General features: G+C 38.9%; 1 protein-coding gene across 3 annotated transcripts in view; it reads right to left on the bottom strand.

Annotated features, from left to right (window-relative positions):
• BBOF1 (basal body orientation factor 1) overlaps positions 1-18396 on the bottom strand; it is a 47068-nt gene that overhangs the window by 4182 nt on the left and 24490 nt on the right. For 2 of the 3 annotated variants that reach the window (XM_037128032.2, XM_053673320.1), the window contains 8 exons: positions 16931-17074; positions 12813-12893; positions 11169-11239; positions 10586-10730; positions 9041-9534; positions 6242-6343; positions 1344-1418; positions 1071-1188 (listed from right to left, as the gene is read on the bottom strand). In XM_037128032.2, the coding sequence (XP_036983927.1) occupies positions 1071-1188; positions 1344-1418; positions 6242-6343; positions 9041-9534; positions 10586-10730; positions 11169-11239; positions 12813-12893; positions 16931-17074 (1230 nt within the window). Of the gene's footprint in view, positions 1-1055; positions 1189-1343; positions 1419-6241; positions 6344-9040; positions 9535-10585; positions 10731-11168; positions 11240-12812; positions 12894-16930; positions 17075-18396 lie in introns of those variants that run through there. The other variant, XM_037128041.2, reaches the window with a different exon arrangement.

Below are 18396 nucleotides of genomic sequence, written 5' to 3'. Positions count from 1 at the left end.
GCTATCGCGTCATTGGTGTCATTCTTTTATTTGACAATCTAAGGGAAAAGAGGTCATTCAGTGCTTCTAAATAGTGAGGTATTACATGTTTTAAAGATTCTTGTGACACATCAGTTGAAAATCACTGACTTAAGTGACTAGAACTTTAATAAAATACATTTATGGCCCTACTGGGTCTTCCTGTTTGGCTTCATTTTGTTTTGATTTCCCTTCCTAAAGGTGAGGCAGTAGAAATTTATAGAATGCCCCTTATTTTATCGCTTATCACAGCTGGCAACTAGTAGTGATAGTTAATCCAATCCAACAACTGCAGGCTGGGTTGAATAAAAGGTCATATTCTCTGAATTCCAAGTGGAATTGAGTCACAGAGACCCCTCAATTTTCCTTACACTTAAAGGAAATCACTTTTTAAAAAATGCGAACCAATCAGAATCTTGTTGCTCTAATTGGAATCAGTTCATTCGGCTAGATACTTGATCTCAGAAGTTTCTTGTTTCTTAGGTGAAAAATATCTGTGCAGTTATGTTTATGCTAGTAGCAGCTTAAAAATCAGTATTTTTCTTTATTTTTGCTCACTGTGGCCTCATTTGAAATTTCTCTGATTCTACATGTTACTGATTATGAATAACACATTACAAATAAAAAGTTCTTAAAAAGAAAATCTGGCTTTTTAAAAAAATGGTGCCGTCCTTCCTTTTAATGCCTTTGTCCTCCAGCTTGCAGTCACTCAGACTCCTGCTGCTGTCCCAAGCCAAGAGTTACACTGTCGCTGTGTTTTAATTCTTACATAAAAGATAGTACATATCTTGGCTAGGCTGTGTATTTCAAAAGATAATATATAGGTTTTTTCACACTAAGAGGCAGAAAATATGCATTTGCATTAAGTAAATGTCTTCCTTAGTGTGGATACTGTTATAAAAATGTCCACCATTTCCTACTGGTACTATTAGTCATTTCACTGGTCCCTGAGAGCTGGATAGTAGAGCTAAAGAACTGAGACTCAGGAAGAAGCTGCGCGGGGGAAAGGTAAGAGTTCTATGTATTGTTTGGCTCAATTACAGACTCCTTACCGTGTCAGACTCTTGTGATCCTTTCTGAGTACTGGGTATCACCAGTTCACTAGGAGAGTCTGAGATGATTGGTACTTGCTGGGTGATGAAGGTTTGATCTTGAAGCTTGCTTTCGTCCCTGCAATAATGACAAAGTAAGAGACCTGCCAGCAACCGTGGTGCAGAACAATAGACTCGTCACATTACTGTCATTCAAATCTAGCACATCTAACATGTCCATAAGAACCGTTGTGATCAAGCTCACATTCATTGCTTTGTCAAGAGAGACCTTACCCCAGTTCCTCTGTTTTTCCATTGTCCAGAACAACATAGTCTGGAACTGCAGGCTTGGAACTCTGACTGTATTTCCTGCGGTGGGTAAAAATGAACAGTGAGGCCGTGTCTCCTTGTACCCTAATTTCAACTATACTCTAAAACTGCTAAATGAATGCTTCCATTGGATGGGCTTCTTGTTTTGAAAAGTTATTTTTTACACACACGGAGGCAGTATAATGTTAAGGCAAGTTAACATAAACTTGTACCCTCTTAAAGTTGAGATATGTTGAACTTAAGAAATGGAAATATTTATGGAGATGATCATGATGATGATACATAACAGCTATTAATGGTAATGAGCAAGGTTAAACCAAAGTACTCACCTCCCCACAAAAAAAACATGGCCAGAAAAATTATCTTCTCACAGAAAGAACCTCAACGCAAAAAGGTTACCCAAATGGAAAGACACAGTATAAAAATTTCTCCTATACTTTGGAAAGTCTGGTTAAAGAACAGGAAATAAACATATCACTACTTCAATATTTTAAAAATTATTTTTAGATAGGAAGGGAGGGAGAAATAGAGAAACATCTATGTGAGAGAGAAGCATCAATTGGTTACCACTCATATGCACCCCGACCAGGGACCAAATCTGCATCCCAGGCGTGTGCCCTAACTAGGAATCAACCAAGAATCCAAACAGTGACCTTTTGCTTTGTGCAGGATAAAACCCAACCAACTAAGCCATACTGGTCAGGGCTGATCCATTATTTTAATTTGAAAGTGAGCTTGGTTGGAGTGTCATCCTGTACACCCAAAAATGTTGCAGGTTTGATCCTGGGTCAGGACACATACCTAGGTTGCATGTTCGATCCCCAGGTGGGGTGTGTAGGGAGGGCAACCAATGGATGTTTCTCACTCTGTTCCTCTCTCTGAAATCAATTAAAAAAAAATGCCCTCGGGTGAGGATTGAAATTTTTAAAGTATAGTAGATTGATTTGCCAGCAGATAAAGACACATATCCCATCCAAAAACATGCCTTCAACTGCTTATGCTGCTTATGAAAGCAGCATAAACCCATTCAAAATCTGGCTGTCCTGCCCCTGGCCGGGTAGCTCAGTTGGTTAGCTCATTGTCCTCACACACCAGCGTTGCAGGTTGGATCCCTGGGCAGAGCATGTAGAAGCAAGCGATGAATGCATAAATAAGTGGAACAACAAATTGAGGTTTCTCTCTCCAAAATTAAAAAAACATTCAAAATCCATCTATCTTAAATAGTCTGATAACGTACTCTAGCTACTTCGAGTGCCTGAGTTATAGCCAGCGTTGTTGCTGATGCATTAAGGGTAGTTTATTGATTACCCTCCTTCACAAAGAAAAATATCATACTGGTGGATTCACAGTCATATACAATCTACTGTGAACTCTTACCAACTTCCTAATTTCTTGCCTTGGCAGAACGTTTTATCACTTAATCCCTTCCTAATCTGAGCTTTCTTATTTAATCTCATCTTTATCACAACATTTCACCATTTTATGTCTATGTTCTTTTTCCTTCATCCAACCCTGGCATGAGATTCCAACAGGCTTAGACATAGTTCCATTGTGACCAGGTTCGAGTTCATTACTTTGGTGTGAAATATGTCACTGCAATTCCTCTTTCTCCAGTGTGAAAACAATACAGTATGGAGCTTGAGGCCTGGAACTCTGGCTGTAGTCCCTGGGATACAGAAAAGTCAACTCACAATGAGACAGTCAGTCAGTATACCTTCACTTTTCGGGAATGCTGCCAGAGACACAAAAGCCATTTCGAAGTCCCCCATCTTCTATTTATCTTTACTTTAAACTTCTCTATTTTGGTGGTACTCTTCTTTGTTTTGCTGTTCATTGATTGTGGTAATTCCTAAAGGTTATAGCCTCAGCCCTTTACTTACCTTCATCCACTTTCCTGAACTCAACTACCAATTTTCAATAAACATGCTCAAATCTCCCTCCCTAAACTACAAAACAATATCATTATCATCTGTACTCCAATCACTGTTTATAAATGCCTTAACTATTTTTCGCCTCAATATATTGCCATCTTCTCCAATATGATGATGAAAATACTACTTTCTATTTCTTGTGCCTGGAATGTGTTTTTCTCCCCTTTTGTTTCTGTTTACCTTTTAGTGGTCAGCTCAGGCTTTAATTTCCTTAGAAACGTTTCTGGCCTCCCCAGGTCCCATTCCACGGATCTAGCCTCTCATAACACTCCTTTGAGCCTATGTCATAATTGTACTTCTGTATATATCCGTGGGCTGATTGGACTACTGGTTTTCTTACCATGTAAATCAGGAGCTCCCTGACACTGGGCTTGATGTCTTTACTTGCTCAACACGACACCCTCAGTAAACAGCACCACTCAATATGCACAGGTTAAGTGACTTGATGGATGGATTAAATAAGAGTGAAATGTTTCCCTTGCACTGGCTTTCTAGATTTCTTTCATTTGCCTTTCATGCCACCATTCTTTTGGTTCTTAGTTTAAAAATGTACACTTAGTTGTCTTCATCCCCTTTGCCCTTTATCACCAAGCTCTGTTTCTCCTTCCTGTCTCCGTTCCCCCCCCTTTTTCCTGACTGAACCCTCACCACCACCCGAGTCATGAAGCAGCTTCGGCTGGTCCCCCACCTCTACTTTTGTCCTCCAACCCAGTGTACTTGTCACTGTTAGGTTCAGGATAGCTCTGAGAACAATGACCTGTGAGCCCTTCTGCTCAGATGGAGAGTATGGCTTGTTGCTCTTTGTATTCCTTAAAAGCAGAGAAGAAACCCTGGCTGGTGTAGCTCAGTGGATTGAGCGCGGGCCTGCGAACCAGACAGTCGAGGTTTGATTCCCAGTCAGGGCACATGCCTGGGTTGCAGGCTGCTTCCCTGCAGGCCAGTTTCCACCAGGGGATGCATGAAAGGCAACCATACATTGATGTTTCTCTCCCTTTCTCCTTCCCCTCTAAAGATAAAGAAATAAATAAAATCTTAAAAAAAAAAAAGCAGAGAAGAAAAATATGTTACACTTCTCTAGAATCCAACCAGCATAAATGCAGGCTTTTTGGCATGGTTTTGGGTGTTTTTTTTTAAGATTTTATTCATTTATCTTTAGAGGAGAAAGGAAGGAGAGAGGGAGAGAAATATCAATGTATGGTTGCCTCTTGTGTGTCCTCTGCTGGGAACTGGCCTGCAACCCAGGCATGTGCCCTGACTGGGAATCGAACCGTGGTTGCTTGGTTCCCAGGCCCGCGCTCAATCCACTGAGCTACACCAGCCAGGGCTTTGGCATGGTTTTTAAGGCTCATCATGATTTAATCTACAGATTAATCCTTATTTCTAATTACTAGTTACTCTAGCATTATCAAATTTCCTCAAGCTAGGCAACTTTTCCTCAATGTGCCCTAAATGTCCGACACCCATTCCTATCTCTGGGCTTTTGCTTATGTTGTCGACAACATAAGCCTTTGCCTGATGTGCCCTCCCCCCATCTGGCCACTATCCCACTCTCCTACAAGGCACCCCACAGAGTCATAGTCTTTCTGTCTTCCTGACAGAAGTCTTCCCTCACTACTGTAGCCCTAGTCTGAACTCCAATTACACTTTACTTATTTTTTAAGATTTTATTTATTTATTTATTTTTAGGGAGGGGAGGAAGAAAGAAAGAGAAAGAAACATCAATCAATTGCCTCTTGATCGCTCCCAGCTGGGCACAGGGCCCTCAACCCAGGCATGTGGCTTGGGTAGAATTGAACCGGTGACCTGTCAGTTTGCAGGCTGGTGCTCAACCATCTGAGCAACACCAGCCAGGGCTTCAATTACACTTTACTGTGTCACCTTTTTTCCCCTTGTTATGTTTGGTTTTGTTTGTGCAATCAGATTGTAAACTCTGGGGCAATGTTGTTTTTTTTTTAATCTTTAAAAATGTATTTTTTAGCCCTGGTTGGTGTAGGTCAGTGGATTGAGCACAGGCCTGCAAACCAGAGTATCTTGGTTGGATTCCCAGTCAGGGCACATGCCTGGGTTGCAGGCCAGTTCCCAGCAAGGGACACACGAGAGGCAACCATACATTGATATTTCTCTCCCTCTCTCCTTCCCTTCCCCTCTAAAAAGATAAGTAAATAAAAATTAAAAAAAATATTTTTAGAGAGAGGGGAAGGGAAGGAAACATCAATGTGTGAGAGATAAATCGTTGGGTTGCTTCTTGCAGGCCCCCTGGCCCAAAACCCAGGCATGTGGCCTGACTGGGAATTGAACTAAAATTTTTTTGGTTCATAGGCCAGTACTCAATCCACTGAGCCACAGGAGCTGGGGCTCGTAACTCTTTTGAATCCTCAGAGTACCTAACATAGTGCCAAGTATGTAATAAGCAATCAGTAAGTGACTGATTTATTTTACCCACTTTAGAGTTCATTACCATGTTTATAGCTACTGATAAAACACAGTGCAGTGAAATAATTCATTTAGAAGAATTATTTTAAATATCTGTGGATTTTTGTTTTCCTTTCTAGGTCTTATTATTAGAGATACTCTTGATTAATAATCAGCTTAAAAATCATTTACTTTACTTTGCAGGCTAAGAAAATCTTAACAATTGTTTTGCTTCTCTTCAGTTACCACACATTCAGCAGAGCAATGTTGTACCTTCTTAGCAAGCATTACCTTAAATACCTAAAATTAATCTCTTTTCTACCTCCTTTAATTCTAATTCATCTTTCATTTCCATGCTCATTCATTTCTTTATCTCTGTGGGTTGCATAGCTAAGCAGTATGACCCTTTTATATTTTGGGTTTTTTCCTAATCCTTTAATTGTAAGTGAGAATAAGTTCATTGTTCCATTTTTAAGGTTGATAATAACTTGATATTTCACTACAGAAATGGGAAGTTACCTAGGAGCAAAACCATTCATTTTTGCAAAGAGCAGCCGTAAGACTTTCTCCTTCTGCTCCCAAGTCAGATCTTCAATGTTGACATTTCCTTGAATATCTGTCCTGAAGAATTGCAAAGGAAAAAAGTGAAAAGGAAAAATATGATCAAAGTATCTCTTCTTTTTTAAAAATATAAAATATGTAAATATAAGAAAACAAAAATTGCAAACCATAACTGAATAATAAGAGCTTTCCAAATGTAATGACTACAAAGCAAACTGTGTCCATTACAAAGTCATAAAGTTGAAAAGAATATCAATAGGCTAGTCAACCTGAAATGTTGATTTCACTAAAATGAAAATAAAAACTGTAACATGAAAAAATGTGTGCTCAAATATCAAGAAAATAAACAGAAAGTTGTAATATGACATAACTTATCTGGATATATACACAAAGACAAGAGGAATGAGAAAGAAACATGTTGTTGGGTGAGATTATTGATAAATTCCTTTTAACATTCCTTTTTGTATTAGGTATTTTCCTATGAAGAGAGAATAACAAAAGATGAATTTAGAAAATAACATGTAATTTAACTAGTCTGTTTTCTTACCTCCAAATCAGCCTGCAGGCAGGCATTCCAGGCAGGTCTTTATCTGTACTATAATTTTCCCAGAAGATTTATAGCCTACTTGCTATTTACAAAAGCGAGCTGACATACAGATTTAGTGTAAGAAATGCTTTGCGTATAAGGCACTGATGTTAGTTTTCTTTAAAAAGAAATGGTTTTGCCCTGTCACCATATACTTCCACTGTCCTCCTCGAACCTTCCTCTTAAGCATGTGATGTAGTATTTTAAACACCATTTCCGCTCTGCTGGTAGAGGCGCTAGGAAACTGAGGTTAAGGTGACAAGTTGCTCAGTAGCAAAAATGTCACACAGAAGGCAGAATAGGAAAAGTCCCATTTCTGCAATAATAATGTGGGGAATTAGTTTATGAACCTTTCTCTGAAAACTTATATACCACTTAGTATACAATAGACAAACAATGTAAAAAAATTGCCTTATGTTTGATAGGGACTCAACTTGATGTTAAATAAGAGGAAATTATAGGGCCTCTCAGTAATAGAGTGTTATTACAGACTTCTGCATATGGAAAGGAGGTTAAAAAATTATACACGGTATGGACATTTTTGAAGAAGAGTCATCGTTCAGAAGCCATAACCATGTCCAACCTTCCCAGAAGCTATATTATTTAAAAGGACATACAAATTAGTCCATCAAAATAATGTAAAGCAGAAACACCCTTTTTGATCCTCACCCAATGACATGCTTATTGATTTTGGAGAGAAGGGAAGGGAGGAAGTGAGAGAGTGAAACACCTGTGTGTGCAGGGACCAAACCCACAACCTAGACATGTGCCCTGACTGGGAATCAAACCCTCAATCCTTCGGTTTATGGGACAATGCTCCAATCAACTGAGCCACACTAGCCAGGGCAGGAAGCACTCTTAATAAGCTGTTAAGTACATGGTAACTGGGAGTCCTTTTGAGTTTCTTGAGTTAAGGCATCCAAAGAATATAGCTTCATTGGGATATAAAACGTAATTTTAAGAATAATCTTTAAAATGCACCGTAATTTAATACATGGTTTATAGGGGGAGGTGTGCTCTAGCAGACAACTGCTAAGGAAACGATTAATCACTGTATGTAGTATACAGCTGTCTCAAGCATTCTGCTACCTTTATCATACTGGCAGTAGATCTCCAGAGTGTATTTTCAAAATTTGTGGGGACTTTTGGTTAATACAATTATGGGGTCACTACTGGGTGTCCTCCAATCCATGGAACAGGTCTATACAAGAAAGAATTGCTACAACTTATTGTTAAATTGATTTTTAAATTATATGTTTAGACAGTATGACCTGTGAATTTCACCTCAGAATAGTAAAGGAAACATGACAAAACATTTATGAAACTATGTTTACCAAAAATGTTTAACCCGACTCTAATCAAACCTTTATAACTTGTCTCTCTCTCCCCTTTTATTTCTCCCTTCCATCCCTAAAATCAATAAAACATATCCTCGGGTGAGGACTGAAAAAAGATACTATGATGACATTTTACATGACAAATAATCTAGTTTCTAACAATTTGCTATTATGAAGAAAAGAGGGCATCCACTAAGAATATTTGTTAACCCCCATAAACTATACTAAGTGTAGGGGTTACAAAGATGAGTAAGTCAGCCCTGGCTGGTGTGGCTCAGTGGATTGAGTGTGGGCTGTGAACCAAAGAGTCGCCAGTTGATTCCCAGTCAGGGCACATGCCTGGGTTGCAGGCCAGGTCTTCAGTATGGGGTGTGTGAAAGGCAACCACACATTGATATTTCTCTACTTGCTTTCTCTTTCTCTTCCCCTCGCTCTGAAAATAAATAAATAATCTTTTTAAAAAGATTTTTAAAAATTTATTTATCTTTAGAGGGGAAGGGAAGGAGAGAGAGAGACAGAAATATCAATGTATGGTTGCCTCCTGTCTGTCCCCTGATGGGAACTGGCCTGCAACCCAGGCATGTGCCCTGACTGGGAATCGAACCGAGATACTCTAGTTCGCAGGCCCACACTCAATCCACTGAGCTACACCAGCCAGGGATAAATAAATAATCTTTAAAAAAAGATGAGTTAAGTCAGTTCCTGTCCTCAAGTCATTTACTAAGTAATGTACTTAATACTTAGATATTATTAAACTGAACTTTTCAGGGTTCTTATTTATCTAAAGGGCATGAAAAGAGCACAAAAGATAAAATATTAAAGTATTCATAGTACCATTTATTGGCCTCCATAAGATCCTGATTCACACTGTTGGTGCTGTGCTCTCTGCCATCAAATGTTCGAATTTTGGGATATTCTGTTCTTCCTGCATATGCCTCTCGCATTTTTAAATTGAAAGCAGCTTTTGCTGCCTGCTTATAATGCTTCCTGCTAAATACAATCTGTTGCTTCACTTGGTGTAGAGCATCTAAAAAAAACCTTTCCACTTCTGTTCTCTCATCCAGTATGTTCTTGGCCAGCTTCTTCACTCTATTCATTTCCCTGTCCTTCATCTGAAGAAGTTGCTGCAACTTGTAAATTTCAGCCTGATCGGCTTGGTTATCTGCTATTGCCTGTTGCTGCAGTTTTAGAACTTCAGTCTCAAACTCCTTGGTCATACAAGTCAGAGCAGTCTCCAAGCTTAACACCTTCTTCTGAAGGGTTTGGATTTGTGATCTCTGCTGGGTGAGTTGCATAATCTTTTCCTTAACCAACAGATCATTGATCTCCTAAAAATAGAAAGATGACAGAGGTGAGAGATGTTTTTCTTTAGTCAATTTCACAAGTTAAAAGTTCCTCACTAATTTCCACTTCTTCATGAGATTTGAGTCTGATGCCAGGTTGAGATGGTGCTATTTTGGAATTTTGTATATAGAGAATGAAAAGCATGCTAGGGTCCTTGTCTAGACTTGTGAAGACCACTGACTTTTGCTAATTAAGAAGCCTTCCTTCTCCTAAAATTCTGAAAGGTTAAATATTTTACATTACCAAAATGGTAATTCTAAAATCAATAAGACTATACAGTAAAAACATTAATTTAACAACTATATACTGGAAATTCTGGCAGTCCACTAGTTGCCTATCCCTAGTCCATTTTCCCTTTCCTCCTGAGTAATAGAAACCCAATTTTTTCCAGGAAGGCAGTAAGCACAGCTGAAAATTCCATCTCCCTTATGGTTCAGCATAGCCATGAAGGTTCTTGTCAATGAGGTGTAAGTAGAAAGACGGCTAAAGGGAGGGGCATATATTTTTCTTTCTTGTGCTTCCTTCTTGCTGTTTGAATAACAGTTAGAGCTGCTGCTGTGGGCCACGAGGTAACTTTGAGGATATAAATCACATGTTGCAGAATGGAGTCAAGGAACCCGAGTCTCCATTGACTTTGTGGCACTGTTACTCCAGCGCTGGAGTACTTACCTCCAGACTTCCTCCAGGTGACAGATGGGAGATTAAACCCTATGTGACGGTGCCACTGTCATCAGGGCTGGTATAGCTAGCTGTTCCTAACTGACTCAGGGACCAACTCTGAGCAAAGCAAAATGAATACTCTCAAGTAGTAGATGATAGTACTTATATTTATGTTTCTGATGCGTTCTTTATAATGCCAAGTCTAATGCTTCATAGTCAGTAATTAATATTTTCAGATAAGGAAGGAACATCATCTAGACAGAAGAAAAATGGTCCTTTGTCCTTATGTGTCTTAATTATACTCGATGCTTCGTATTTACCAATCCAATCCTTTTTAAAAAAGATAGGAAACAAAATCTAGATGAGAACAGAAACCTTTTGTTGTAAAAGGGAAGTTTGAGACTCTAGCAACTTGTCAGCATTTTTTTGTAAAGCGTCAGCTTCCTTCAGGTGGCATTCGAGAGCTTTCTGGAGATAAACATTCTCTTTAAACACAGCTTTTCCAGCGTCGCTCAATTGCCTGAAATGGAGACATACAAGATCTCAAAGCAGAGGCCCAAGTTTTACTTGTTACCAAACTACAGCAAAAATTGCTTTATGCTCCAACATTAACGACAAGGACAGCCCTACCAGGCTGCTGTTATTAACCTCGTTTTTAACAAAAGAAATTTAGTTTCAAAAAAGGTAAGGAATCTTCCTGCAGTCAATTGGTATATGTGTTGAGAACCAGTCTAACTTCAAAGCCCATGTTCTTACTCTCGCAGCTGCTGTCATGGGAAGGGTGGAAGGAAAGGGCGGGGAGACACAAAGTCTCTTTCTAGGAACAGTGAAGGAAAATAAGCCAGAAAATTTGAAGAAAGCGAATCAGAGAGAAGTGGGAAGACACGACAAGAACGAAACAGACCTGCACAGAGGTAAGAGAGGCTGTGAGAAAGAAAGAAGGGGAGCAGTCTCTCACACGACGGCTTCATGATGGGCTCTCTCTGCCAGCATTATAATCTTTTTTTCAGCTTCCCGTTCCAGTCGGCACTAAAAAAGAAGATAGGCTGTTTTAATGCAGAGTTATATTTCTAACAACAAATTTTACATATCAAAAAGTGAACTGTTTTATCATGTCAAATAAAAGACTCCTATCCACATGACCCGATGTGAAGTACTCCAACTACTGATGGAGAAGCCAGCAAAGAGGAGAGTGTGAACACAGGAACCTCACGGTACCTCCCAATTTCCCCAAGAAAGAAAGAATATGACACATAAACAGGGAGAAAAAACCCACATCAGTATGGCAAAGCAGAGCTGGGAGGAATTTATGCCAAATACAATGAGGAGCATCATTATCTGTAAGAGTGATGGCAGTCATCATTTATTCATTCAACAAATTTCTATGGAGCAATGATGGTGTGCCAGGTTTTTTAAACACTGGAGATTCTGTGGTGAACGAAAGAGCTAGGGTCCCTATTCTCATGGAGATGGTATTCTAGGATGGGCTCCAAACAGTGATAACAATCAAAATGTACTTCATGTGCACCAGAGTGACCTCTCCAATCCCACCTCCGCTATATAATGAGGTGCACGCGGCTTTAATGCCACCAGAGAAACACTGAGCTGAGGGGGATATGTCCTAAAGCATTGGTGAAATGACAATTTCAGTTGAGGATTTCGAGTCTCTAAATGGGGGAGGGGAGGGAAGACTAGACATTGAGATAACTAAAATATTGGATTGGCCAAAAAGTCCTTTTAGTTTTTTTCTGTAAAATAAAAGACACATTTTTCATTTTCACCAATAACTTTATTGATTCGGATATTATGACTATGTTGGCTCTCTCCTGCGTGGTATAATGTTGATCATTCTCAATTAATGTCTTGATTTGATCACTTTCTACTGCAACTGATCTTTGTGACCATGGAGCATTGTCCAGCAAGAAATCTACAGCACAAAACTTTGAAAACCTCTTTCTGACACATTCGCTCAATCACAGCATCTTCTCCATACACTGCACAAATCTTGTTTTGTGTTTCAGTTGCATGTTTACCTTTCTTAAAATAATAAAGCATAATATGCTGAAAATGTTGTGTATTTTCCATATTAAAATGGCCATGCAAAAATTTACCAATTTTTATAAGTTTTTAAAAAAATGCACACTGATGACAGCTGTCACAATACGATCTAACAAAACTGGTTCAAATGGAGTTAAAGACAACTAAGGGCTACTAGAGCCACTGTATGGGAAAAACCAAATGAACTTTTTGGCCAACCCAACAGGGTTATTTCCCCATTTTTTATTCTACTATGATTTGATAGCAATCTTCTAATAAGGTACTAAATGGAAGGTTGATATGTCTCAAAATGTATGCAAATACTTACGTTGTTCTAGTAAACAAAAGAGTCCTTTTTTTCCATCTTCACCTGAGGACATGCCTACTGATTGTAGAGAGAGAGGGAGGGAGGGAAAGAAACATGGATACTGAACCCACAACCTAGGCATGTGTGCTGACTGGGAATAGAACCCACGACCCTTTGGTTTATAAGAAAAAAACCAACCAACTGAGCCACACTCGCCAGGGCAAACAAAAGAGTTCTTAATCAACCTTAATTTCATACCTTCTCTTTGAAAAACTTGTTTTCCAGTCTTCTAAGAGTCTCCTGATGTTTCCGTTCTGTGCTTCTTAAATTCTCCTTCAGCTAAAATTAAAATTAAAAATAGAAAAACTGATCAACATGAAATGGATTCGATTGAGGCATATTCTTAGAACACTCCCAATAAAGAAACATTTTCTGTTATACTTTACCTCTTAATCCTGAACACACAGAAAAACTCCACGTTCTTGCCTGTGAGTACTATATTTCTCCTAATCTTCTATAGATTTACAGGATCAATACTGAGTTCCTAAAAAGCTTTTCATGAGTAACAGTTCTCAGAACACTCAGGCAAAGTGCTCTCATAATCACATTTTCTAAAGATCTTCATTTTAAACAATGTGGATTCACAGAATCATATGTTAGTTCTGGAAGGGACCTGAGGAGTCAGACTCTATAATCTCTTAATACAGAAATCCCTTCTATGAGAAGAAGGTTTAAAGACAGAATGTCACTAATCTAAATCTCATTAATTCATTAAACTGCCCTTTAACGGGCAGTTTAAGAAAACTCTTCTGATTTTTAGAAAACTCTTCTTAGTATTAATCCAAAAAAAAAAAAGATCTTATGATTCCCACAGATGCATCCTTTCCTTCTGTCCTCTAAAACTACAAATAATAAAAAGGACATGAAATTCTTCCAGGCAAAAACAGGAGAGCTAATAAAGCTATGATCCCGTAGTCTGTATTTACCAGCAACAATCTATCACCTTCAAATACGAACCACTGATCTGATATTCATGCCAGAAAAAAGGCAGTGAGAGGGGCTTTCCCACAGACGGATCCCGGTTCAAGTCACTTAACTTCTCAAAGTCTAGGATCTCCAGGAATAAAAAGAAGATAATAATAGCAGCTATCTCGTAAGGGTGTGGCGAGGATTAAATGACAAATAATACACTACTTAGAATAGTAACTAATATAATGATTAGTATTGTTCCCACTTATATTTAACCATTTTCCTTACTATGATCTCTGTTTTATATGATCATTTTTAGATGTTCTTCTTTCTCCCTTTATTTTTATAGGCTTTTAAAAAAAACAGCCTCAATATTATTCAGCCATAAGAAAAAATGAAGTACTGCCATTTGCAACCACATGGTTATCTTGAGAATACCATGCTAAGTGAAATAAGTCAGATAGAAAAGGTCAAGAACCATATGGTTTCACTTCTATTTGGGATGTAAAACTGAAAGCAACCACCAAACAAGACGGACAAAAACTCATAGACACAGACATTATGGTGATTACCAGAAGAAAAGGGGGGTGGAAGGAGGTAGAAAAGGGTAGAGGGGGGCAAATATATGATGATGAAAGGAGACTTGATTTTGGCTGGTGAACACTGATAATATATTATAGAATTGTACACCTGAAACCTATCTAACTTTATTAACCAATGCCATCCCAATAAATTTAACAAAGTTTAAAAAGGGGGAGAGAGGGTCAGCCTCTTACATTGTTGAAGACTTTCAAAGTTAACATCGAGCTCTGACTGGTGTGGCTCAGTGGGTTGGTTGTCATCCTGACAACCAAAAGGTCTCAGGTTCGATTCCCAGTCAGGGCAAATGCCTGGGTGACAGGCCAGGTCTCAGTTGGGGGAGTGTGGGAGGCAACCTCTTGGTGTTTCCCTCACACATTGGTGTTTCTTTCTCTCTCTCTCAAATCAAAAAATATATTCCTGGGTGAGTGTTTTAAAAAAACTAACTAAAGATATAAAATATATTATGTTACTTAGATGTTCATCACAGTTTATAATAGTGAAAAATTAGAAAAAAATCAAAATGTCCAATAAGGGACCAATTAATAAATCATGATAGCCCTGGCTGGTGTGGCTCAGGGGACTGAGTGCCAGTTTGCAAACTGAAAGGTCACAGGTTCAATCCCCAGTCAGAGCACATGCCTGGGTTGCAGGCCAGGTCCCTAGTTGAGGATGTGAGAGGAAACCAATCAATCTCGCACATGTTTCTCTCCTTCTCTTTCTCTTTCTCCAAAAAATCATGATACATCTACTCAATGGAATTTCATGTACCTAGAAAAAGATTTTATAGGAAAATATGTAATGGCATTGAAAAATATTCACAATATATAAAGTGAAAAAATCACTTAAACAATTTGTACATCATGACCTCATTTCTGTAAAAATATTTAAAATGTTTCTACATAGCAGAGAAAGAAAAAGGAAACAATACACCAAAATATTAACAATGGTTATCCCTAGGTATGTGTGGCGGGGAGAGTGTCTTTTTTTATCAGCTAAATTTGCTGAAATGGGTATCATCACTATATCAAAAAAGAAAGACAAAACAATTTATTTAAAAAATAATAACTGCAACCAACCAGTGTATGCTTCTTCTGCTAATCAGGTAGGCAGAAATTTTTTTTTCTTTAAAATGAATGCTTTGGCTACCTTTTGATAATCTAAATGTAATTAGCCTCTTTTAAATTTATAAAATGAATTCTATTGCACAGTATAGTTAATATTTTTCATTTACCTCACAATTCTAAGTTCACGGGCCTCCACACTTGCCTTAATTCTTCCGTATTCCACAGAACCACCTTATTTCCCCCCATAAGCCTTTGAATGTTAAGTCTTCTTGGACCAAGCAGCCTCCTTGAAGGGGTATGAAATCTATTTGTCCCCTAGGTGGCAACACTGTTCTTTCCCAAGAGAATATGAACTAGTTCCTAATTCACTTTCATTCAAAACATTTGCCTCCTCCATTTAGGATGACTATTTTGAGAGCTCCTGAAAAGTTAAGTTTTATTGGTTATAACAAAAGTATCTACTTCTAAGGAAATCAGCAAACACTACAAATCAGGGTGTCTTTTTTCAGAGAGCTACACACCGTTGTTAATGTAATTCTAACTATGTCCTATGCACTATTTTAAGCACTTTACATATATGAACTCACTTTATCCTTACAACACCTTTATGAGACTCTTATTACCCCCATTTTACAGATGAGAAAACTAAGGTATAGAGTGGTTAAGTAACTCACCCAAAGTCACAAAGCTGACTTCATGTCGGTGACATTTGTTGCATTATGATCAATGCAATAAAACTATATTCTGAGCTGAGGGAATGGCAAGTTAAGGGAAAGAGCATTACAAGGTTGGAGAAAAATCACTCAGTTTTCTTCATCCAACCCACGCCTACCTAGAGAGCCTTCTAAACTTTTCTAAAATTATCATTCATCAGTCTAAACCAGTGATTTTTCAACCTGTGCGCTGAGAGAGTTTTTAAAACATGCAATACCTGACTAGTTGGGACCACTGACCTTTTTTCACTTAGTGTCCAATGAAGAAATGACAACAGCCAACACAACAACAGCTGTCCAGTGGGGATGAATCAAAATTATTGCTATTTTTTGTCAGATCAGCAAAAAATACATTTTCTGGTGTGCTGCAGAATTTTACTAATTGGTTTATGTGTGCCATCAGATGAAAAAGGTTGAAAAATCACTGGTGAAAAATTTTCCTTTCAGACTTTGCCCCTAATGTTTTTGAAGAACTGTAGTTTGTTTGTTTCTTTTCTTTCTTTTAAAGATTTTATTTATTTACTTTTTAGAGAGAGGAGAAGGGAAGGAGAAAGAGGGAGAGAAACATCAATGAGTGGTTGCCTTTCACATGCCCCCTACTGGGGACCTGGCCAACAACCCAGAGATGTCCCCTGACTGGGAATCAAACCAGCGATCCTTTGATTCCTAGACTGTGCTCAATCCACTGAGCTACACCAACCAGGCTGTAGTTTGTTTCTTATTGAAGTCACTAAAAAGGTTTGGCTGTTGGTAAATGTTCAAGGGTGTGCTGGCTAAGATTTGGTGAACTTACAAAGAAATCGATTCTTAGAAAAAGAAAAGTTTAACCATCAAGATCTTTTGCATCCAGCCCTAAACCAATGTGTTCTGTGCTTTTACTGTCAAAAACAAATGGTACATCAAAGGGAGCCAGTTCTCATCTTACAGGAGCAAAGGTCAGTGAGGGCTTTTGCAGACTCGGTAGTCAGTTCTGACTTCCCTTTGTGAAAGAAAGAAAGAGAGAGAGAGGAAGGCAGGAAGGCAGGAAGGCAGGAAGGAAGGAACTTACGTCATCTAGTTCTTTTTCCACTTGGATTTTTCTCTTTTGGAATTGTTTTATTGTTTTTAGCTCTATCTGAATCATGCCGATTTCTTTGGCTTTCTGATGGAACTGTCCCTCCAGCTCATTTATTTGCACAGTATACTTTTGTTCCTGTATGCGAAAAAAGGAAAAAAAACAGGTAAATGAATTAGACAGAAGTCCCACAGAGTCATGTTCCATTCAAAGCCTTAAGCCATTTGTCTTTGTTCATTGAAGAAATGTTCCCTTTTCATTTTTGCATAAAGTTTTAATTACTTTAAAAGATACCAAGTGCCTTGAATAAGAAAGTTCTAGAATGAGCTGATCTTGTATAGAAAATGCAGATATTTATTAACAAGTGTCATTATAAGACTAATACAAATTTTAATCTATAAGAAAGATAAACAGTGTCCCTGACCCTAAATTAAAATTGGTAAACTAAGAGACAAAGGGAGGGCTATTATTTCTAATAAAGAAAGAAAGAAGGTGAAGGTGGGAGAAGGACAAAGTAAGAGGAGGAAGGAGGAGGAGAAAGGAGGAGGAGGAAAATCAAAACAAAAACAGAGAGAGAAAAGAAGAAAAGTGTCAATAACAGGAAAAAAGAATAAGAAATATTAAATTATACGATTGACCCTTAAACATATGAAAAAATGCTCAGCCTAGCTCAGAATAGAAGTGCAAATTGAAATGTACTGAAACAGCACTTCCCACCTATCAGGTTGACAAGAATCCATTTTGACAATATACTCTGATACATCTGAACACAGGACAGAAGTTAGATTTCTCAGAATACACCATGTTTAGAAATCTTGAGACTTCCGCCAAGATGGAGGCATAGGTGGAGATGCCGTACTTTCTCACACAACCAAGTTTAGAGACAACTTAATATTAGCAACAAAAAACATAGCCAGAACACAGAAAATTGAACTTTTCGGAAGTCTAATAACAACAAATTCTTCAGCCTGACTGGTAAGAGGGGCGAAATCAGCAGCTGGCAGAGCGGGGTTGCACTGGAAAACTCAGCCAGACGGACTCAGGCGCGCGGAATCCAGGCGCAGGGTTGGACCTGGTGGGCAACTCAGCAAGCAATCCCGGGGAAACAGCGAGGGAGCAGGGCTGCGGGTTGACTCTGGTCACGCATTCGTGTGTGGATAGACGAGCGAGGGAGAGGGCTATTGGAGGAGAGCCAGCAGCCCCAGCAGCAAGAGGCAGCGGAGGACACCGCCATTTCCCAGCTCTGACCCCGCCTCCACATACAGCGTCATAACCCGGCGACCTAAGTGGCCCTGCCCTGGTGAATCACGTAAGTTTCTCCTCCTCACCCAGAGGCGCGAAACAGCAGAGGGGGCCACCATTTCCCCGCTCTGACCACGCCCTCACATACAGCGTCACAAACCAGCGACCTGGGAGTCCAAGGCTCCGCTCCTCATACTTAACGGGCCAAAATAGACCAA

This window comes from Artibeus jamaicensis, unplaced genomic scaffold (assembly GCF_021234435.1).
Source record: "Artibeus jamaicensis isolate MK-2021 breed Jamaican fruit bat unplaced genomic scaffold, CSHL_Jam_final contig_851, whole genome shotgun sequence".
Lineage (NCBI taxonomy): Eukaryota > Metazoa > Chordata > Mammalia > Chiroptera > Phyllostomidae > Artibeus > Artibeus jamaicensis.
The sequence above is the reverse complement of the archived record's forward strand: the minus strand, read 5'-3'. Positions and strand labels throughout refer to the sequence as shown.